General features: G+C 39.6%; 2 protein-coding genes across 2 annotated transcripts in view; one reads left to right on the top strand and one right to left on the bottom strand.

Annotated features, from left to right (window-relative positions):
• LRRTM3 (leucine rich repeat transmembrane neuronal 3) overlaps positions 1 to 18,728 on the bottom strand; it is a 195,531-nt gene extending 176,803 nt beyond the window's left edge. Inside the window, exons 1-2 of the mRNA XM_007660683.3 lie at positions 18,121 to 18,728; positions 16,266 to 17,797 (exon numbers count right to left, since the gene is read on the bottom strand). Coding sequence (XP_007658873.1) covers positions 16,266 to 17,797; positions 18,121 to 18,124 — 1,536 coding nt within the window. The 5' untranslated portion in view covers positions 18,125 to 18,728. The remainder of the gene's footprint in view (positions 1 to 16,265; positions 17,798 to 18,120) is intronic.
• The window catches only part of CTNNA3 (catenin alpha 3), a 1,377,490-nt gene that overhangs the window by 531,797 nt on the left and 821,455 nt on the right, over positions 1 to 24,238 (top strand).

Genomic DNA, 24,238 nt, shown 5'->3' with positions numbered 1-24,238 from the left:
GTGACTGTGAATATGTTGGCTTTACAGGTGCCACCCAGTATGGACTTTTGTTTTTGTGAGAGTTTTGTTTTGTTTCATTTTTTTTACCTCCATTGAGGTCTCCCCCTCCTCTTAATGAGCACTTGGATTTGTTAGTCCATCCTGCAGATTTTTTTTCACTGTGTTTTCTTGCTTCATCTACTCAGCCAATGCTCATGGCTGGCACGGGTGATAAGATTAGGGCTGCAGCTGGCAGCATTTCCCCTCCCTCTCTCCCCCCCCCCCATCACCCCCACTCTCCTGTCTGCTCCCAAATTCTTAAAAATGCATCCTGCAGAAAGATGCTGTAGGATTGATCTGAGACCTGGTTTAACTAGGTTTTCCTTTGACACCAACCCCCCCGCCCCCAATCACCAAAGAGCTTTCTGCTGGTTCTTTGAATGGAAAACATTCCCCAGGTGGAGGGAGAAAGGCGATTGTCAATGTGCACTTTGAACATTTTGGATGCAATTCTGCTGGAAGAGGATCAGGGAGACTGTCTCTGGTCCCAAATGATCCTGAACTTGTTAATATGTTTGTTTTCTAACGGACATGCCAAAAATCTAGACTTTTTGGTTGCCCTTGAGAAATTGTTTTAGTGTATACAGTGGAATATTTCAGCCATTGAGAATGTCTATGAAGTGTGTTTTTTCTCTTTAACGTACTCTGTGACAGTGGAGTAAAACGGAGGCATGGTTCATTCAGCTGCAGTTCTAAGACAGCGTGTTGTAACTGTGCATTTTAATTAACCAAATCAGCTGAGGAAATGTTGTCTCTATACTGTGGTGTAGCTGTCTGCCTTACAAACCTCCTGTGGATAAACAGAGGACTTCTTTTTCCTAGACTTCCTCCCTGTGCCCTTTAAAGAATAGGTTTCACTTGGAAAATTGACAGGTGGAGATCTATTTGTGATGAACTCTCAAATGACTCCCTTGCAAATTTGTTGCCATTTTTCACCACCTTTTAAGTAAATTATAATAACCATGGGATGCTTCCTCTCACTATGAAAGACTGCATACATTTGAATCCATTTTGTGGCCCTGGGAAGACAGCAGTGGCATCAATGCTCTGTGGTTACAACTAGGTTACAAATTGGATTTAGGAGATCAAATACCTTTCCTTTGATTCATGAATATGCCAAGATGAACAGAGGGAGCAATTTGGGAATTGCCCATTGATTTCAACTTTAGAGTATACCTTTGAACATCACATTGGTCTTGAATATGCTAATATACTAGTTGAATTGGATGGTGGTTCAAATGATCAGGTGCAGAGATGAAGTTTGCTGGGCCTCTTTAGCCTAACCCCAATTTTCTCTTACCCTCTATTGTACCCCTGATCTTAGTAGTTACCATCCTGCAGACTCCTGTGATATGTCAGCCAATCACATTTGTTGAGTGCTTACTTTCTGGAGAGTACAGACTAAGCATTTGGAAGAGTACAATATAATAGACACATTCCTTGCCCAAAGTGAGCTTACAGTCTAGAGGTTGCACTGTCAGTTGTTTCAACTGGGAATAAGGGTGTTGGGACAAGACAGGCCACATGCATTTGAAACTATTCTATTATACTTCTATTAGACTGAGGGAAATTCAAGTGCGTAGGTGAAGATGAAAGAGCCACATATAGCTTGCTTCAAACTTTAAGGGGTTAAAACTTAAAATGAACTATTATACTTCACTTCATAGATGCCCACTTTATGGGGACCATCTGCTTTGCCCCCACAGTTTTTTTTGTGCAGGAAGGGCAGTATCACTCTCTTGACCTACCCTAGGATTTTGAAAAATTAGAAGAAGAGCCAAAGTGGCCATTGTATTCCTCCCTCTTTCCAGCAGAGGCTGGAATCCAATGAAGAACCATGAGAGCTGCACATAGGCTGATGACTCTACAGCATGAGCATGGCTAATACAGATGGGACACTTTGCAGCATGAGTGTGGGCTGGGGTTCTTGGGGTGGGAATGGGACCTGGAATGTCCTCTGGATGAGTGAAGGCTGGAAATGTGTGGGAGTAATAACTCTGGAGGTGTAGTAGCATCATAGTTACCATGGCCACAGGAGTTGTGTGGTTCCATGGGACATGCGATTGACCAGGAGTGAGTTCAGTTGGCAGATGATTCTGGGGTGGGTGCAAAGGGAAGCAATTTACAATAATAATAACAATTTTGGTATTTGTTAAGCACTTACTATGTGCCAAGCACTGTTCTAAACCCTGGGTAGATACAAGGTAATCAGGTTGTTCCATGTGGGGCTCACAGTCTTAATCCCCATTTTTCAGATGAAGTAACTGAGGCATAGAGAAGTTAGGTGACTTGCCCAAAGTCAAACAGCTGATAAGTGGCAGAGCTGGGATTAGAACCCATGACCTCTGACTCCCAAGCCCGTGCTCTTTCCACTGAGCCATGCTGCTTCTCTATGTCTATCCTGGTAGCAGTGAGGCATGAGGGGTGACAATGAATCAGTTAATTCACAGGTGCAGTTCTTTCCCCGCCTTCCCACGACTAACATTGGTAGCCTCTATTTAAAAAAAAGATTCATTTATCTTGCTATTTTGCTAGACTTCTATATGAAGACAAAACAGTGAATTAGATTAATTGCCAGTGTTTCCATGACTAGTGGAAGATAACATTTGAAGTCCTCTTTTGACCTCAAATAGATCTACTTTTTGATGGCCAAGGTACCTATTGCTTACTGTGCATGTTTACTCATTATTTGACTCATTATTTTAATGGGTCAAATGAGGAAAAAACTCCGAGTAATATTAAACATCTACTGCCCAGGTTTCTTTAGGATTGTGTCTACAAACTTTTTAAATACTCTCTCAAGCCCTTAGCACAGTACTCTGCATAGATTACAAACTCAAAAAAACACTATTCATTGATTAAGTATCCTGCCTAAATCGGAGTTAAAATTAGTATGTTTTAATCACCTTAAGAATATATTATAGTAATAATAACTTTAGTATTTGTTAAGTTCTTACCATGTGTCAATCGTTCTTATTGAGTGCTTATTGTTTGCAGAGCACTGAATTCAGCACTTGGGAGATTATAGCAGAGTTGGAAGACAAGTTCCCTGCCCACCTGGAGCTTATAGTATAGAGGGAGAGACAAACATTAAAATGTTATGGATCTGTACATAAGGGCTGAGGAGCTGAGGATGGGTTGAGTATCGAGTGCTTAAAGGGTACAGATCTAAGTGCATAGGCAATACAAAAGGATGAGGGACTGGGGGAATGAAGGCTTAGTTGTGGAAGGACTCTTAGAGATGTGATTTTAATAAGGCTTTGAAGGTGGGGACAGTTGTGATACTACTAGTAAGAGTATTATTAAGCACTTACTGGGTTCAGAGCCCTGTACTAAGCACTGGGCCCTGTAATAAGTGCTGGTCTGTCACATATGAAGGAGAAGAGAGTTCCAGGCCAGTGGAGGGACAAGGGTAAGGCATTGGCAGTGAGATAGATGAGATTAAGGTAAAGTGAGTATGCTGGCACTGGAAGAGTGAAGCATGAGGGCTGGGTTGAAGTAGGAAATAGGCAAGGTAAGTAAGATAGGAATGGGTGAGCTAATCAAGTGCTTTAAAGCTGATGGTAAGGAATTTCTGTTTGATATGGAGGAAGTTGGGCCACCATTGGAGGTTTTTTAAGGAGTAGTGAGTCATGTACTTAACTGTTTTTAGAAAAATAATCTAGGCAGTGGGGTGAATTCAGACTGGAGTGGGAAGAGAAAAGAGGCAGGTAAGTCAATGAGGAGGATGATGTAGTAGTCAAGGCAGGATATGATGAGAGCAAATATTCTTGAATTTGACCCTTTATTAAAAAAATCTAATTCATAAAAGAAGCAACATTGAAAGTGATCCATTTTTAAATAAAATTACATTTTAAAACTAAAGTTAAATTTTAATTATTATTCAGGTAAGATATCAAAACATGTTAATGCCTTCATTTTTAATCATCAGAGGTTTTAACACTTTGAAACAATGTTGTAGGGAAAAGTTGTAAGAATAGATGGGGAAAAAAGCCAAAATGAGAAAGCTTGTGGAAAAAAAAATATACAAATGATAAAGATTTCTTTATATGAAGAGCTATAAGGCATGCTCTTCCAAAAAACTCCCCTACCCCTCTCCAGGGCCTCCCCTCTCCTGCCCCTTCATCAACTCTCCCATATTTCCCAGAACTATTTCTAGTGGAAATCTCCCTTCTCTCCTCCATCTGTGCATCTGCCCCCATTCCTTCACACCTCATCAAAACCCCCTCCCTTCTCCCCTCCCTAACTGCCATCTTCAACTATTCACTCTCTAATGGCTTCTTCCCCACTGCTTTTAAAGATGCCCATATCTCCTCTATCCTAAAAAAATCCTCCCTTGACCCCACGGCTCCCTCCAGTTATTGCTCCATCTCCATCCTATCATTCCTCTTCAAAATCCTCGAGCGAACTCTCTACACCTGCTGCTTCAAGTTCCTCTCCTCCAATTCTCTCCTTGACCCCCTCCAATCTGGCTTCTGTCCCCTTCACTCCACAGAAACCACTCTCCTCAAAGATCACCAATGACCTCCTTTTTGCCAAATCCAATGGCCTCTACTCCATTCTAAACCTCCTTGACCTCTTAGCAGCCTTTGACACTGTCGACCACTCCTTCCTGAAAACATTATCCAACCTTGGCTTCACTGACACTGACCTCTCCTGGTTTTCCTCCTATCTTTCTGACTGCTTATTCTCAATCTGTTTTGTGGGCTCCTCCTCTGCCTTCCATCCCCAAAGTGTGGGTGTCCCTCAAGGTTTAGTTCGGGTTTCCCCTCCTTTCTCCATCTACACCCACTCCCTTGGAAAACATATTTGGTCACACGACTTCAACTATCACCTCTATGCTGATGACACACAAATCTACATCTCCAGCCCTGATCTTCCTCCCTCTCTGCAGTCTTACATTTCCTCCTGCCTTCAAGACATCTCTACTTGGATGTCCTCCTGTCAGCTCAATCAAACTTAATATGTCTAAAATTGAACTCCTTATCTTCCCACCCAAACCTTGTCCTCCTGCTCACTTTCCCATCACCGTTGGTGGCACCACCTTCCCTCCTGTCAAACAAGCCCTTAACCTAGGTATTGTCCTTGACTCTTCTCTTTTGTTCCACCCACATATTCAAGCCATCAACTAAATACTGTTAGTTCTACCTTCACAACATTGCCAAATTCTGCCCCTTCCTCTCCATCCAAACTAGTACCACATTAATGCACGTACTTATCCTAACTCACCTTGATTATTGTATCAGCCTCCTTGCTGACCTCACTCCCTCCAGTTCAGACTCCATTCTGCTGCCTGAATCATTTTCCTTCAGAAACGTTCAGACTATGTTTCCCCACTCCTTAAGTAACTCCAGTGATTGCCCATCCACCTCCACATCAAGCAAAAACTCCTCACCATGGGCTTTAAAGCATTTAATTACCTTGTCCCCTCCAACCTCACCTCACTGCTCTCTACAACCCAGCCTGCACACTTCATTTCTCTGGTGCTAACCTTCTCACTCTACTTCAATCTCATCTATCTCCCACTGACTTCTCACCCACATCTAGCCTGAAATGCCCTCCTTCCTCTTATCAGATAAAAAATTACTCTTCCCAACTTCTAGGTGTTATTGAAGCCTTCCCTGACTAAACCCTTTTCTCCTCTTCAACCACTCCCTTCTGCACTGCTCATTCTTGCTCCCTCATTCATCCTCCCTCCCTTCCCCACAGTACACATGTATATATCTGTAATTTATATTAATATCTGTCTCCAGGAATGTGTCTGATGTTATATTGTACTTTCCCTCATGCTTTGTGCCACAGTAAACACTCAATAAATAAAAATGAATGAATGAACTGAGTGTAGTGGATAGAGTGTGGGCTTGAGAGTCAGAAGGTCATGAGTTCTAATGCCGGCTCCACCACTTGTCTGCTGTGTGACCTTGAGCAAGTCACTTAATTTCTCTTTGCCTCAATTTCTGGTAAATGGGGATTAAGACTGTAGCCTATGTGGAACAAGGACTATGTCCACCCTGATTTACTTGTATTCACCCCAGCATTTAGAACAGTTCTTAGCACAAAATAAGTGCTTAAAAAGTACCATAACTATCCAGTGCTTAGAAACAGTTCTTGGCACATAGAAAGTGCTTAGTAAATACCATAATTATTAGTATGATTATAAGTGTACTATTATAGTTTTTATTCATGGTGACTATCTGGTGAAGGCAAAAAGTTGAAAGATTTTACAGTATCACGAGTATTCTAAATTTTGTTCCTAAATGGAATGAAAGAGAATGAGCTATGAAAAAAATATAAAATGCTTGTCAAAATAAACTTCTAAATATTTAGCTTTTTGGCAAATTATCTTTCTAATATTTTGCTTTTGAAGACAATATCCATGTTCAAGGGTTTGCATCATTCATGTATGTACCACTTGTATCCTATCCTAGATATGAAAGTAATTTTGTATCTATTCTCCATTCTAGCATGTACCCATTGTGCTTCTCTGATTTGGAGGTGCTTTTTCCTGTTTTCCTTCAGAGACATTCACAGTTGAATTCTTAAGAAACTGGGACTATTTTACCACTGATTAGAACCAGGTGTTCATTTTTGGTTTTTTTGTAGACATTGCATTCGTTATTAAATGACCTAATTTGACTCTCCCTTCTCCTGTAGTTTTTATGTCGACATTTTTGTCTATCATCATCATCATTATCAGTACAGTACTTTGCACACAGTAAGTGTTCAATAAATGATTGATTGATCATCATCATTTCCCCAGGCACTAAAATGTCAGGACAGCTAATTGTCCTTGGCAAAGTAGTGGGTACCCTGCACCTTGAAAATTTTGGAAAAATCTGGTGGGCTCATTATTCTAATAGAATTAAAGGAAGGAAAAGACCCAGTGGGATATAGCCAGTTGTCATGAATCTGTTCTAAAATACCTTTGCTTTTGGATCCCAGATTACCATTTGGTTAGCCCAAACCCTTTCATAATAACACTTCTGATAAAATTTGCGTGATTAAATGAATGGAAACCTTAGATTGAGGTATGGATCCGTGAGGTTACAAATAGAGGCAAGCTATTGGAGATTTCTAAGTCATGTAAAAGACAATTTATGGTGGGGGGGGGGGTAGCGAAGAAAGATCTGCTGCTTTCCAACAGGGAGGAATTGATTGAAGATTCAAAAAATAGCAGGCAAGCTTCGTACCCAGAAAAGGCAGTAAAAAGATCTACGAGCAAAGAAAACTCTGTTCTGGCAATGGAGGTGTGGGAAGGGAACCGAGCATGAATGTGATAGTGAGAATGATTGGAGGGCAAATAAGCTGTCAAAGAAAGTGATAGAAGCCCCATCACCCAGGATAATAAAAAAGGACCAAGCAAAATGTTAGATGATTTGAACCCACTCTAGTGTGAGACTTGCATCTATCTATTCTCTTTTTATATTTACCCTAGACCTTTCTCTCTGTAATTTATAGGTGGTTTAATGCTTTTGCATTCACATCCAAGTCCTGATAATAACCCCACACATCTCTGTGGTTTTAGACCATAAAAATGACCAAAAGTAAAGACCACAAAATATAGATTCAGGCTTCTTCATTTACCATCCTCCACACTCTGCAACAGCATGAAGTGACTGAATACTACTGCTTTGTAGTTGAAGATGTCAGATTTGTGTGGGTACAAGTAAATGAGTCGCTGATTGGTTTAAATTTGATAATTAGCTATGCTTCACGGCTGTGCTAATTCCATTAATATTTGCATTTTCCTTCATCATTTGGAGCCTTGAAGTTACATACATATAGTTTAGGAGAAAGGACTGCTTAATCCTCAAACCATCCCTTGGTTGTAAATTGGTGAATTTGGAAGCTATAAAACTCCCACCCAGAATTGGCTTGAAAATCTGGCTCAGAGTTATACTAGGGGGAGGGAAATATAAATGACTGGCTACAGTGTTCAAAACTCAGAGCAGCATCAACAGTGGTGAATTTGAGACATGATGGCCATCAGGAAGAGGGATACTAAGTTGGTCCTCTGTTAGATGCTGCTCCAGCTAAGGCCAGAGTATAGCAACATGGCATAAGATTTAGTTCTCCTTCCCACTCTCAAGGCTTCTGGATTGGCACAAGACCTCAGGTACTGGGGAAAGATACAGAGAAGTGCCAAGAGGTGGAAACCATTTCAACCAATAGCAGCTCTGATGAGTAGGATTATGCACAGTTGCATGTGTTATGGATTCTCCTCCTTATTCTTCTCAGTACATATGTATTGACCACCCACTGAATGAGTGGTATTATTTAGCTCCCTATTCCTTCTCTTTAGCAACAACAAAAAACTCAAAGTACACCGTGTTAGCAAAGAGCTTACAATGACATGATTTTTTCCATCATCTCTGTGAGCTTCCTTATCAAAAACAAAAACCTTGCTTAGCCATTTTTACTCTCCATTCCAAGCTATTTCCTCATCCCATCATCAAAACAATATATTACATAAACTATACTGAATAATTGTCTCTACTCAGGGTGATCTTCATCCCTTGTGTTTTTGAAATTGGAGATGTCAGATGTACTTTCATAATTGTAGATGGAATACATGAAAGCGAAAAATATCTTGGTGAATTATTTCTCTTTACAGCTTTGGTACCCCTTGGTGAAGGGTAAAATGAAGAGCAGGGCAGTCCGTGGTTCTTGGGATGATCACCCTGACTAAAAACTCAGTTTGGAAAGTCTTTCTTACAGAGCTAGCATTGGAATGAAGGGTTATTGATGGGTGACTAGGGATGAAGTTGTCTGATTCAAACAGTTGGACTAGTAGCAGGACTGGAGAAGATAGAATGTGGTTGTTAACTTGACTGGATTAATAGGGACAGGAAAAAAAAAGACAGAAGAAAGATTGAAATATTGAGTCATATTTTGTGATTACAGCTTTCATGTAAAGCATTTGTGATTTAATAATTCTGGTTAGAATATGCAACACAATGAGGATTTAAGAATTTTGTGTGTTCGTGGGCAATCAACTGATGGTTATTTATAATTATAAAAATGTAATTGCAGAAGAGATTTGCTAGCTTTGCACTATAAAACAATATCTATCCACCTGTTCTCTTTCTGTTGCTAGGTTCCTGTTGAAATATGCAGGAGATCAAGCCTAAAAGCATTAGTCTGATTTACACCTCAGATGTGTTTTTAATTTAAGCAGCATGCAGTTCATGACTGTCTTTCTCACTGCAAAGTCACCGCCTTCTGGTCAGTCAGGCAATAGCTTTCCACATAAAATACCCCCACGTACCTACCCACTGCAGTGGTTTATGGAAATTCAATACCCATTCTGAAGAATTTTAGTATTCCTGGAAATGAACAGATTTCCAAGATGTTGTTTTGTAGTTCAGGTATCCTTAACAATAGCATTGGTATTTGGCAATAAGTGAAAATGTTCAATTTGAGAACAGCTTTGGGGTAAGAACGTATCAAATAACTGTGATTCGTAAGATCAACTGCAGCCACGGTGGTGTTCTGGAAATGTTGGCCATTCTTTTGCAGGAAGCAGTTATGTAACATATACTGAAGGTTTCACATTTACACAAGCTTAATCTGGGATTACTAATGAAAGCGAAGCCTTGACCCATTAAACCACTGTTTTCCTTCAGTGTTTTTTAACAAGCCGTTACCATGTTTTGCATCTTACCCTGGAGAAACAGCTGAATGCAAGCTGTGAAATTGACAGCTAGGACATGTGCTGATCCTAATTTAATATAATGGCAGTAATTCCTTCTTGCTAGGAAATGTGTCAATTCCAACATGATGTAGGTTTCAAAATGATCTAAAGAGAAATCAAGAATGGGTAACATCATGACTAGATTGGAGATCAGGGTGTGGGAGTGACAGCTTCTATCTAAAACTACCTCAACTCCAAAATCTTTTCTGAAGGAGACCAAACTGCATGTTATATATTTGATCTCCCACACAGTTCTAGCCCGTACATTACAGTAGAGTGACTCAGAAGGTAGTCACAGTGTGGTGATCCGCCCTTTCCTCTCCATCCAAACTGCTACCTTATTAGTTCAATCACTCATCATATCCCAACTGGATTACTGCATCAGCATCCTTTCTGATCTCCCATCCTCCTGTCTCTTCCCACTTCAGTCTATACTTCACTCTGCTGCCCGGAATATCTACAGAAATGCTCTAGGCATGTCACCCCCTCCTCAAAAATCTCCAGTGGTTGCCTATCGACCTTTGTATGAAGCAAAAATTCCTCACTATTGGCTTCAAAGCTCTCCATCACCTTGCCCCCTCCTACCTCACCTCCCTTCTCTCCGTCTACAGCCCAACCCGCACACTCCACTCCTCTGCTGCTATCCTCCTCACTGTGCCTCATTCTCATCTGTCCCACAGGCGATCCCTGGCCCATGTCCTATTACTGGCCTGGAATGCCCTCCCTCCTCACATCCACTAAACTAGCACACTTCCCCCCTTCAAAGCTCTACTGAAACCTCACCTCATCCAGGAGGCCTTCCCAGACTGAGCCCCCCTTTTTCCTCTGCTCCTCCTCTCCACCCCGTCTCCCCAACTTCCTCCTTCTGCTCTACCTCCTTTCCATCCCCACAGCACTTGTGTATATTTGTACATATTTATTGCTCTATTTTACTAATGATGTGAGTATATCTATAATTCTATTTATCTATTTTGATGGCACTGATGCCTGTCTACTTGTTTTGTTGTCTGTCTCCCCCCTTCTGGACTTTGAGCCTGTTATTGGTAGAGATTTTTATCTATTTGTTGCCATATTGTGCTTTCCGAGAGCTTAGTACAGTGTTCTCCACACAGTAAATGCTCAATAAATACAATTGAATGAATGAATGGTTTAGTGTACTCAGAGTTCAGAGCCTAGTTCTAGGTAATGGGAATGTAGTCCCACGACAAAATGCCTACTATCTTTGTGTATATTTGGAAGGCAAATACACTGTGGGAGAGAAATTAAATTTATTAGTAATATGTTCACTGAATATATACATGATATGTCAATATAATGATGAGAAATAATATGCTAATATTTCATTCAATTGTATTTATTAAACACTTACTGTGTGCAAAGCACTGTAATAAATGCTTGGTAGAGTAAAATATAACAACAAACAGACACATTCCCTGCCCACAATGAGCTCACATGAGAAGTAGCATGGCCTAGTGGAAAGAGCAAGGGCCTGGGAGTCAGAGGTTCTGGGTTCTAATCCCAGCTTTGTCATTAATCTGAAGGATCTTGGGCAAGTCACTTAACTCTCTGTGCCTCAATTTTCTCATCTGTGAAATGGGGATTAAATTCCTGTTCTCCCTCCTGATTAGACTTTGAACCCCATATGGGACCTGATTATCTTATATCTGATTATCACAGCACTTAGTACTGTGCTTGGCGCTTAGTAAGCACTTAACAATTACCATGATTAATTTGCTATCCTTTGATGTTGATCCTAAAAGTAGATATTGGAATCTTTGCATTGTATTAAATCCATAAAGTTTCCAAAGATAGACACCCAAACGCTATTTGTTGATTGCAATGTTTGTCTTTAAACTCTGAGAAGTAGAAATGAGTACAACACTTATGTACATATCTATAAATTTATTAATTCCCGTCTCCTCCTCTAGACTATAAGCGCATTGTAGGCAGGGAACATGTCTACCAACTCTATCATAGCTTACTCCTCCAAGTGCTTAATACAGTGCTCCGCACACAGTATGTCCTAGAACAGTGTTGGCACATTGTAAGTGCTTAATAAATACCATTAAAAAATTGTCCTCAATAAATAGCACTGATTCATTGATAGATTGAGTTTTTCCAAATCGATAAAAGATTTGAAACTAAGTTTCATTTCAATCCCCAAATTAAAAGTCTCCTCATAATTATTTTGCAATTCCAAGTTGGGGATAAAGCACCCAAAAGTCTCAGATAGCCAGTATCTCAAAATTTCCACCCCAGATATTGTAAATTCAGGTAAACATGCATTCCTTCAGAGGCTATCTTTGGGCTAACTATTGTACAAATCATTGTAAAAATCATCAGAGCACAGGCATTTGACCTGGCCCCTAATATTTGCATTGCCCCATGGACTTCCCAATGCCCCACTGTTTCTTCTAGACATCTCTCCTTCCTTCCTTCTACTGCTTTCCTGTATTAATAGACTAAAAGAAAACAAGCATTTTCTAAGTACAGTCACTCTTCAAATTCACCACCAAACAAATTACAATGTTATCTTAACAGCAAATGAGAAGAATGGGAAGGCAGAGTAAATTCAATTCCTCTTTAAGACTGGTGCGCAATATTCATTTTGCTAGCCTAAGTATCTTTTAGGTCCAGAACCACTGCTGATCTTTGCAATTGGTAAATTCAATGTCCTAAATCAACAATTTGAGGTTCCCCTCTTCGTAAATGTCACAATAAGAGAATCTGTGTATATTTTAGATGTTTTTGGTATGCATTTTCACATGTCATATTCATGAATTTCCCCTGGAAGTCATAGAACTAAGTAAGAATGCATCATCCATGAATTTTCTCTTCAGAGACTACAACATCACTGTTTGATGTCCTGGCTGAAAGAGCAGCAAAATTAAAAAAGGGGGAAGTGATAAATTAATGGGTGATTTGCTGCTCAAAAATCTGGGGGGACAAAAAAACCAAAAAAAAAAATCTTCGTGACACCTGATTAATATATATTTATATCATCGGTATACAGAAGTGATTTTTGTTTCCTATGGCTATATTTAAATCATTTCTAAAAGCACTGCAAATTAAAAATATTTTTATATTTAAGAGTAGGGGAGCAAACAAAGATATTGCAGACATCCTTTCCTCAGCTTGGCTCATAAACGAAAGCACCAGTGCTTTGCTTGAATTCTCCCCAAGCATAGTTATTCCCCATCCTACATCCCTTTCATATTTATTTCTGGCATTCTATACAATTTTTAATCTTCATATACTAATTGCTTTGTTGGAGTAGAGTTTATATGCCTCTCTACAAAATGGAATTAGAAAAGATTATTTTGGAGTAAAAATTCCTAGAGAATGGAAATCTATGAAATTCAAACATTGATGTGCGGATCAAAAATGTAAATAAACATTCTATGTGGTAGAAGGCAAGCCAAAGAAACTGAAATACTTGATGACAATAAATAGTTGTGTTTTATCTTACCATCCACTGGATGTCACTGTTGCTCCATAAAAATGATGCTTAAAGAATATTTATCTAGTCAGTTGACTCACCGAAGTGTATTAAAAAATGATTTATACTCTTTGGAAATGTCTTATGTCAACATTCTTGCAAATCGTAAATTCTTTTTTAAAAGCCCTATACACAGTTTCTTTAAGTGTTGGTTCGAAGCTTGCAGCAGTAGTGATTTATTAAGCTCTATAGTTTATACGTATTTTAATAGCAAATGGTAGGCTATTATTTAAAACATATCATGCATCTGAATAATCAAGGTAACTTTTTTTTTAAAGTAATCAGAGCCATTAATATGCCCTGAATCAGTCTCTGCTGGATTGTTCAGATGTTAGGCCTTGTAAATGGTCATCACTTCCGTATGTGATATTTTCAGATATTCCACATAAGATTGATTTTTGTTTCATATTAATCCATTCCGCAGATAGTTTTCAAGTCATAAGCAGGCTGACTTACAATTGCTTGTCATCAGAGATATGTATGAAACAACTTTAGAGAGATAGAAAACATTCATCGATTTTCTTGGTTAAACAAATTAAGACTGAGCAACATATGCTCAGGACAGTAATATTCATGAGTGTTTTACAGGTTACTAAGAATTTTAACAGCCTTGTTTTAAAGGGTGAAGATAGAGAAAACAAAATGTTGTCACCTGGATATGTGAAATCATTCATTAGAGACTTTTTAGACTTTTAAATATTATGTGAATAAATGTATTCATGGCATGTGTATAATATGCTGAGTGTGCATTGATTGTAGGATAAATATCCAGTGACAGGTGTCTTCTGCCCACTTTCCATACAGGTAGTTCTGTGGTTTGTAATGGATTCCCTTCACCCACATAATTAGATTAAAAACTGTAATTGACCATGCATCAACATGGATTTTCCTATATAGAGGGTTTGATCTGGGGTTTCATCTAGTTTTCCCTGTAGTCAAAATAAAGCAAAGACCTGTACGATGTTAATATCATCCTCAAGCATACTAATAAGTCATTCAATGCTATGCTACATTTCACACACAAATTTGCTTCATATTTAGGATGTATTTAATGAACATCTGAACATTTTCCACATTAGAGGCTCCAGTGTTCAAGAGTAGGAAAAATTCATACAAGTGTAATATGCTTCCTCTAAATGCATTACTGTCTCTCAAAAATGAGGCATAGGTCAAGTCAGAAAATATAAATGTGCTTCACCACTTGTAACAGTGAATTTGGCTCTTTCAACTAGCTTTAGCACAAATATAAGCAGGCCTAACTAGAGGATTTTAATATATAGATGTTTCCATATTAACTGACATTTCATAAGAATTGTAAAATTACAATTTTAGTGGATAAAAACAATCCAAGTAGGATCAGTAGTCCAGTTCATAGCACTGTGGATGAAGCACCTGCAGTATAAGTTGGGAATTTTAAATAGTTCAGCATTAATGGATTGATAATAAAAATATTACAGGGTTATATACGCTGGAATAGTGACATCGTCCTTTGGTTAGTTTCTAAGTTACAGCGAACAAAAATGCAGTTTCCTTGGGAAAAAAAGTATAAATGTATTATTTCTAGGCTCTTATTTCTTCAATACTATATTTCATAAGTGATTTACCTTCATTTTCCCACAAGTTTGGGAAAAAAAAATCTAAACTGTACAGGAATACATTGATAAAATGAGCCTTTCACTTTTCCTTCTTTGCTGCAGTGAAACTGCTTAGAGGACATGGATAAAGATGTGTGCCGTATTAAGTCACATTAAACCGAACCAGCTAGATGCTGAAATTACTAGAGTACTGCAATCAATAAACTTTTTTCCCATGGCATAAGGATCATACAGCTGAATTAGAAATGACCATCAGGTTTGTCCACAACCATGTTGGTGAGTGACTTCACATTAGAAAGGAATCACTATGAATTTTTATCTTGTCAGAAGGTTGTGCTCAACCTAAAATGATATGATTTGAATTTTTTCAACAAGATTGATCTTTGGAAAATGACTAGTTTTCCTTGAAACTGCTGTTTGAAAATGAGTCCACTGAAGCATTTGAGGCATCAACTATTCACTGAAGGAGCAGTGTGCAAAACACAATAGTGATCCACAAATGAAAGCCAGACAAATCCCAAACTGGGAAACAGAATGAGGTGAATGATTCTGTTAACTGCACTAAGGTTTTTGAGAAGAGAAATTTTAATAAGCCCCCAAACTCAGTGTTTGCATTCTTCTAATGGTACCAAGAAGGGATTTGGGCTTTTGAATGAGTTGCAAGTCTCTTGACAACAGTATTTTTCCTGAAAGGCAACTGAATATCAAAAGGGATCGACAGTGAAACCTTCTGTGTGAAATGGCACAAACAGGTACTAGTGCAAAGGTATCTGTTCTGAAACTTGGTATTTTTACACACCACAGTATTTTGCAGCTCTCCATTTCCTTTGTTAACCCTTCATTTCTCACATTTTCCATGTCACACTGAATTCCTACCCTGGCATAGTTCAAGATCCCGCTTTAAATCTTAGCCCCATCTTTTGATAATTCTTGGCCCTTTTATTTTGTAATCAAACATCATTCGAAAATTCTTCCTAGCTTAAGTCGAATCCTAGCACTGAATGATGCTATAGTGCTGGACTGATTTGCAATATTCTTAACTGAGCAGTGGAACTGCAAAACATCATTCAGAATTACAGTTTGACCCAGGCAGAAGGACAGTGACTGCATTGTGGGCAATACCCTAATGAATGAAGTTTTATCTCAAGACAAGGAAGACTTTAATGGAATCAATAAAAGGGGGAGTGGACAATAGGCATTGTATCCTACCAGAGCTCAGGCATCCCATGGAATGCGGTATTTAGATTTCAGTGAGGTTCTTACATAGAGGAGCCAAGTGACCTATATTATGAATGTACCAAAAGTGGGATGGAAGGACCCTGTACCAGTGAGGAGAAACTGGAAAACAAAAGACATGTTCCCCGTATAGTCGCCAGAGTTCAATAAAAGCACTACTATTGCCCAGCTGTAAAAGCTCTCTGAGCACAAGCATTCATACCTCGCATTCCCTGGATCCTGATTTGCTATATGAGCAGGGTCCCGTCCCATTCAGCAACATCTCGCTGGTTTCAGTGTTGGTGGGTTTATAATCTACATAAAATTCCTGGGTGCTGGGAGTCATTTGCTTCAGTGACTGCCTTTTCTTTTTCCTGTGCCTTCTCATGAGGGAGCGCTGCTGCAGCTGCTTCATGCTCGCAGGGTAACGCTTCCATGACACGTAGATAACCAGCAGGATCACAAGCACAGACAAGAAAAGAGCCACGCTCCCAGCTATGATTTTGTGAAAAGAGATACGCTCTGGGTCATGATCCGTTTCCGAGCTTGGCTCCGTGGCTGCGACCGTAGGGGTGAGGGGGGGCTTGCTCTCATGCTTGGGCCTGGGGAGTTTGGGTTTGAATGTAGGCTTCGGGAGAGTCCTCGCTAGCTCAAACCTCTCCGTGGTACTTTTGCCACAGATGCTGTAGTTTTTCACGGCATCGATCACGTTGACTCCTTGCAGTTCTTTGGGGCTGGCACAGATGATCGTGTTTTCCCTCAGCCCTTTAAAACTTTTCAGCCAGTTTACCAGGGAGCAAATGTTTCTGCTGCATTCCCATATATTTCCGGCCAGACTGATGTCATTGAGAGATATCCAGGAGTCCAAGATTTCTTGACCAATGAACGTCAGCTTGTTAGAATCCAGGTTGAGGCGCTGTAAATTGGGGACACACTGGAAAACACTGGGTCCACTGAAAGCTTCTATTTCATTGCCGGATAAATCAAGCCTTTGTAATGAGCTCCAGGTCCAGGACATGGTCTGTCCGATCACACTGATTTTATTCCACTGCAAATAAAGGTTCTGCAGGCTGACCAGTCTTGGGAACAGTGCCAGGTTGAGCTTGGAAAACTGATTGTGCTCCAGGTGAAGTTCTTTGAGCCTGATCATACCAGCAAAGACATTCCTGGCTAAACTTCGGATGCGGTTATATCCCAGGTCCAGTAGTTCCAGGTTGCGACAGTCTTGGAAAATTCGCACAGGAATGGTTCTCAGGGAATTAGACCGCAAGTGTAAACTCAGCAGCTTTCTCAAGCCCCGAAACTGTTCAGATCCCAGAGAGTGCAGCTGATTATAGGATATATCCAAGTTCCGTAAATTTGTCACAGGTCTGAAGGTATTGTTAAGAAAATAGGAGATTCTATTGGAACTCAGAATCAACTCTTTTAGTCTGCGTATTCCATTAAAAGCATTTTCGTCAATATTGCTGATATGGTTATGGTCAAGGTACAGCCAGGTGAGCTGGTTGAGACCTTTAAACTGATTATATTTAAGTTTTTGAAGGCTGTTATATCGGAGGGACAAACCTAAACAACCAGCAGATATACTTGAGGGTATCTCCTGTAATTTTTGAGATTCACAATAAACCATTTTGCCTTCACACCTACAGCCCTTAGGGCATCCTCGTTCAGCAGAAGAAAGCATTGTCAGTAATACAGTAGGGGCTATTACCAGTGCTACAGCTGATCCGCTCAGTAGCCTAATTACATTGAAACCTGGAAATAAAAACAACTTAGAAAAGTTATCCCCCCAAAAAATCATTTCATTTATCTTTTCAATTAAGCCAAAATCAGTGCTCAATTTAAAACGAATCCAAATCCAAATAACTACATTTAACATTTAGCACATTATTTAGTGTATATATAATTTTAAAAATAGACTTTACAAATGTTTCCAATAGTTAAGTAATGATCTGCCTGGTCGACAGTTACGTTTTAATCATAGAGCAAAGCAAGGCAGTCTCTACGGCATTTAAGCCAGAATTTACATACAGACTACAGAGGTATCTTTAAAGAAAGAATAAAATGACAAAACATACCCATCCTTTGTGTTGTTCAAAGGTCGTCCTTAGGTCCTTTGCTTTTGCTTAGGGTGCCAGTAGCATGACAGCCCCTGTCAGCGGCACTGTGGTGAGTCAGGGCTTGCTGACACCCAGGAAGAAAAATGGGACCCCTTGGGAGATGGACCGATTTTGGAACATTATTCTCTGCCAGCCACGCAGAACACTCCAAGAATAAATAAATCCCCACACCGCATTTGCAGCAAAATGTCAAATTCTTCCTAGGTAATAGGATCCTCATGGATGTTACGTTTTTGCATCTTTCCGATTGGAAAAACTGGCTGTTGAAATTGCTCCTTATAATAAAGCTGGATAATTTCTTCAACAAATACCTTGCTATCTGAATTCACACATCCGTACTCCGTAGCCCAACAGTTTTCATAGTAAGCACCCGAATCGGATGCGAAGCTGCTTTGGAGCCCAGAAGGCAGAATAGTCTTGTAGAATGAACGGGCTCTGTTCACTTCTGCATACTGTCATTCTGAAAGCTCCTCCGACTGTTGCTTTGGTTTCACTGAATGCAGTCTTATGTAAAGCTGCCCCCAGTGGAGAAGAATATCATGGGCATGTGCAGAAATGTTTCTCTTTTATCTTGCAAATGAGGAAGCTTTCTGCTGAGAAATGAAGGATTATTCTGGGTGGTTAAAGAGCAACAGAGTGGTCAGTTGAAGAACTAACTAGCAATGATCACTGTCATTCTAAAATCTGACTGGGCTTTTTGGAAAAGCATTGCTTGAACCTTTCAAGCTCCATGTATGCAGCTCAGGCTTTTTCAGAAAGCTTGACATCAAGTTTACAGAAAACAGACTGTGTTTCTCCCAAGTTGGGATTCCTTTAAATGCAGTTTAGAAGATGAATTACCTGGCTTTTCAGGTGCAAACACTAAATGCTTTTCTTTGTGAACAGAATTGCTAGCTGAAATCAAGATTCATAAGATTTAAGTCAGGTGGGATGGCAGTCCCTGAAATCTGCAGTAATCGCCCAATGGGAGGAGAAAGAGGGAACAGGAAAATATGCCACTGATTTGGATTGAGGGAAAGGTTTGGCCACTAAAGGTCTGATTTGCTTGAAAAAAACCTCCACGGAACAAACAAATCATAGTAACCGAAAACCACTGCCTTTCATAGTTACGTTACAGACGGAAGGAAGGTGAAGCAATCTTGTGATCCATCAGTTGTCTTCTTTCCTCCTTGCATGCTTGGATTTAGCCTGGTTCATGAATCGATGAATGAATCGATGGTATTTATTGAGTGCTTACTGTGTGCAGAACACTATACTATTAAGTATCTGGGAGAGTGAAATACAGTGGAGTTGGTAGACAGGTTTCCTGCCCACATGGAGTTTACAGTCTAGAAGAGGAGCATTCAGTCTAACCCATAGAACACTGAGAAGACTGCAACCCCCAGTTGTAGTGCCCGGTGAGCTGGCATCCTTTTAGGTTGGGCCACCATAGCCTCCCTGAGTCTACAGAACCAAAATCCAAATCCTTTTGCGGGTGGATAAGGATTAGAATCCAGAGCCACTCTGTTCTGTCTCTCCCCGAGACTGTTCAATGCAAGGTGATGTGGCATATTTGAATCCACCGGGGTCAATCACTTTCAGGGCAGGCCCTCTCCTTCACTTCCATCCTGAAGGAGTCCTGAGGAAGGATAGTGTCAACTTGAGCCCTGATTTCCCAGTTTGACAGCAACAGCACCCACAAGTTGTAGTATTTCTATTGCTATCAGCCTTGAAGTAATCTTTTCAAAGAAACACTGGCCCCTTCAACTGAGTGAAAGACAGGTCTTGTATCTGGAGGTGGTACTCCACAAGAAAATATGGCATTTATACACTTTTCGGTGATTATCACACATTTCTAGGCCTGGTATCCTTCTGGGGAACCCTCTACTAGGCATTTCCCTCAAGAGGTACAAAGCTGCAATATTTATTGAACACCTACTGGTGAAGGGTACTTACTGTATCTAGCACGTGGGAGAGTTCAAAACAATGGTATTTTTTGTTGAAGGGAAGTTTGTTCCCCTTGAAAGGAAGCACTTTTACTGTGCTACTTTCCCTATCTGTAATTTATTTTAATGTCTGTCTTCCCCTTTAGACTATAAACTAGGTGTGAACAGGGAACGTATCCACCAACTCTATTATATCTCCCAAGTGCTTAGTATAGTGTTCTGCATACAGTAAGCACTCAATGAATACCATTGATTGAGTGAATGCTTGTTAACTCTCTTTTGAACAAGTTGGTTCCCTGGGTTGTTGTTCACCTCAAAAGTACTGAGGTGTTTAATAGTAAAAATTAATGACTGTAGCATCAGGCCCCAAGAAATGTTACCAATTAATTATCATTAATGGATATGCAATTAGCATAAAACTAAAAGTAAAAAGCACAGTCCTATCTAAAAGAACATACTTAAAGAATAAAAGTGTGATAGGAATCTTTAGGAAATCAACTTTAAAAGTTTTTCCCCTTTCCTACTTTCATTCTAGTAAGCTGATTATGTCCAATTTGCTTTCAAAGGAAGTACATTTAGAATGCATTAGGTACTCAACAACATTGTTTTGCACTTAAACCTGATATTGTAGTAACCACAAACTACCTGGCAGGTACCCCTTAACACCCCAACCGAATCAAGGCCATTATACAAACACATAAAAATGTCAGATATTGTTTAGTATTCATTTTCTTTTAAAACGTTCTGTAACTTAAAAAGATCAATTTTTACGTGTTTTTATTTAAACCAATGTATTCCAACAATGAATTTCTAAAACTAAATTTAGTATGGCATGAAATCATACAGGCAAATTCTACTGTTAGAAATTAGGAATATTCAGAAGGATTGGGTTTGTGAAAGAGCTGGAAAAATTTCTGATGTTTGGATTAGTTCTGATCTTGACTTTTGGATAGTCTCTGCTTTGATGCCATATTTCCTTTAATTTTAGGAGACATTAACATAGGATATCAGGTTTTATAATGTGCAGATAACTAAAATAATGGCTACACTTAAAACAGAACGAATGAAATTATGAGTGCTAAATGGAAGTCCTGGAGCAATATGTAATTTTGGGCAGTTTGAAGCAGAGGATCTTATCCAATTCCTTGAGAGTAACAAATCTGAATTCCCCTCCTCCTTTCTAAGTGGAATTCCCATCATTGAATATAGTGTCAGATGTCAGAATAAGATGACCAACGCAGTCCTAGAATGCAGTCAGCTCAACCAGCACTGATGTGTTGATCACAACAGCACAGTTCTAGGTCATTGGGCAGGCAGAAATTGGGAGAGAAGGATGACTCCTTTTGAGGAACAACTTTCTAAAGATTAGGATGCCAGGAGGCAGGTTTGAAAACAGAAGGAAGCTCTTGGTGGGACAAATCTATCAAGCTACAAATATCTATACTCACTTGTTAATAGTGTGGACAGGAACCTGATTCCTTCATTGCTTTTTCTCAAAACCTCATATACTTATTCTGACACAGCAATAGTGGCTGTTTGTCATTTTTGGTAGTTAGCTGTCAGTCTTAATTTTGTTTTGATTTTTATTTAGTTCTTGAATTGTCTTACGCTGATGGTAACACCAGGTTTATAGATAAATTAACCACCAGTAAACAATGCACTTATGTAAACATTTTAGTTGAAGGTAACCAGTTCCTAAGCCTTTCATTTAGACTTAGTGACATAAGGGAACACTTAGATTGCTCTATGTAACTTCCAAAGAAAAATTTGTAATATTACAAATAATTTAAAAAAATTTTAGTTTCTCACTCTGCAAGAGAGAGTTTTAGCACACTGTTATGCAATTGATTAGTTCAATGCCTTTCAAGACTCAAAAATTACATTGCTGATGCTGATTTTTGGGGCGAACACAATGGTGTTTAGGAAAAGTTATCTCCAGCTATGTGCCTTTGCCTGAATGCAACTCGATGGGTGTTGTGTTTGTGTGTTCGTGGTGGTGCGCACAAGGTTTAAAGGATGTAAAAATAATAATAGTAATAATTGTGGTTTGGTACTTGTTAAGCTCTTATTGTGTGCCAAGCTCTTTTCTAAGCACTGGGGTAGATTCAAATTCTCAGGTTGGACACAGTCCCTGCATAGGGCTCACACTCTTAATCCACATTTTGCAGATGAGGTAACTGAGGCCCAGAAAGTGAAGTGACTTGCTCAAGGTCACACAGCAGACATGTGATGCAGCATGGATTAGACCTCATGACCTTCTGACTCCCTGGCCTGTGCTTTATCCACTAAGCCATGCTGCTTCTCCTATGATACAAGGAACTAGATCAACTCTATTCAGTCACTTGATATTGCTAAGCTCATAAGGGCATTACTGGAATTGATTTAAAAATTAGATACATGTCCGGGTAAGTCCAGGGTTCCCAGCCATAGAGAAAGTTAGACAGGGCAGTTACTTTAAAGATCTTTAGTTTGAGCTGAAACTTGATTGTCCATTAACATCTTTCAGTCTCCAGAAGGATGAACTGGCCTGTTAATTTATTGTATTTCCTCTATCATATTTTTAATAATGCTTTTCCTAGCTACAATTCTTGGGCAGCATTGAGCTGTTCGCTTCTTATGAACATGAATGGTTGAGTAAGGGAGTTTGCCAGGTACCTCAGCTGTCTTTGGGCAAATTTTAAAGCACTTTGCTAATTATGGAACACAATTAATAATTATCTGCATATCTTCCAGAGAATGTGTCACACGTTAGTAAATGGGAAAGCCTATATAACTAATTTAGGTATATTCGATCAATCAATCCTGGATCTGCCACTTGCCTGCTATGCGACCTTGGACAAGTCACTTAACTTCTCTGTGTTTCAGTTTCCTCAACTGTAGGGATTCAATACCTACAGTTCTCCCTCCTACTTGACTATGGCCCTAGTGTGGGATAGGGACTGTATCAATCCTGATTAACAGTGCTTAGAAAGTGCCTGATATAGTAAGCACTTAACAAACACCTTAAAATTCAAGAACATCTATTGAGCTTCTACTGTGTGCACAATATGGTACCGAACTTTTGGGAAGGTACAATAGAATAGTAGACATGACACATACTTTGAGGCATTTACAACCTATGTTAGGAGACAGACACTGGAGTAAATTACAGATAGAAGAAAGTAATCAGTCGATCATATTTATTGAGCATTTATTGTGTGCAGAGTAATGTACAAAGTGCTTGGGAAAATACAATATAAGAGAGTTTGTAGACATGTTCCCTGCCCACAAATAAGAAAGTAAGTAAATTTTGTAGGGCATTATGAATGTCGAATTGTTTAGGTGGCTTGAAAATGCTGATATAAGAATTGGGAGACATAAGGTGGGGAAATGAAAACATAATAGGAAAGGCCTTCTGGAGATGTGACTTGCGAAGAGCTTTGAAGATACAAAATCAGAAGAGTTTCCCAGAGAATGAAAATTCAGTTGTATTTATTGAGTCCTTACTATTTGCAGGGCACCATATTAAGTGCTTGGGAGAATACAATATAACAGAGTTAGTAGATAAGCCCACAAGGAAGGGGTTACCATGGGGGCCCACATCCTACTGCTGTCCTGGAATGCCCTCCCTCCTCATGTCCACCAAATTAACTCTCTTCCCCTTTTCCAAGCCCTACTGAAAGCTCACCTCCTCCAGGAGACCTTCCCAGCCTGAGCCCCCCTTTCCCTTTGCTCCCCTACCTTCCCCTCCCCCACCCTCTGCTCTTCCCTTTCCCCTCCCCTCAGCACTGTGCTCATTTGTATATATTATTTATTACCCTATTTATTTTGTTAATGAGGTATATATCTCCTTTGATTCTATTTATCTTGATGATGTTGTCTTGTTTTGTTTGGTTCTGTTTTGCTTTGATATCTGTCTCCCCTGTTTAGACTGTGAGCCCGTCATTGGGCAGGGGTTGTACCTATCTGTTGCCGAATTGTACATTCCAAGCACTTAGTACAGTGTTTTGCACATAGTAAGCACTCAATAAATACTATTGAATGTATGAATGAAAGAATGAATCAAAGAGTACAAATCCAAGTGCAAGGGTGACATAAAGGGAGAGGAAGTTGAGAAAATGAGGGCTCTAATAGCTTCCAGTGGTCTGATTCCTTCAATTCTGTATGTAGTG

Source organism: Ornithorhynchus anatinus, chromosome 3, assembly GCF_004115215.2.
Source record: "Ornithorhynchus anatinus isolate Pmale09 chromosome 3, mOrnAna1.pri.v4, whole genome shotgun sequence".
NCBI classification, from domain to species: Eukaryota; Metazoa; Chordata; class Mammalia; order Monotremata; family Ornithorhynchidae; genus Ornithorhynchus; species Ornithorhynchus anatinus.
This window is presented reverse-complemented; position numbering and strand designations above follow the sequence as displayed.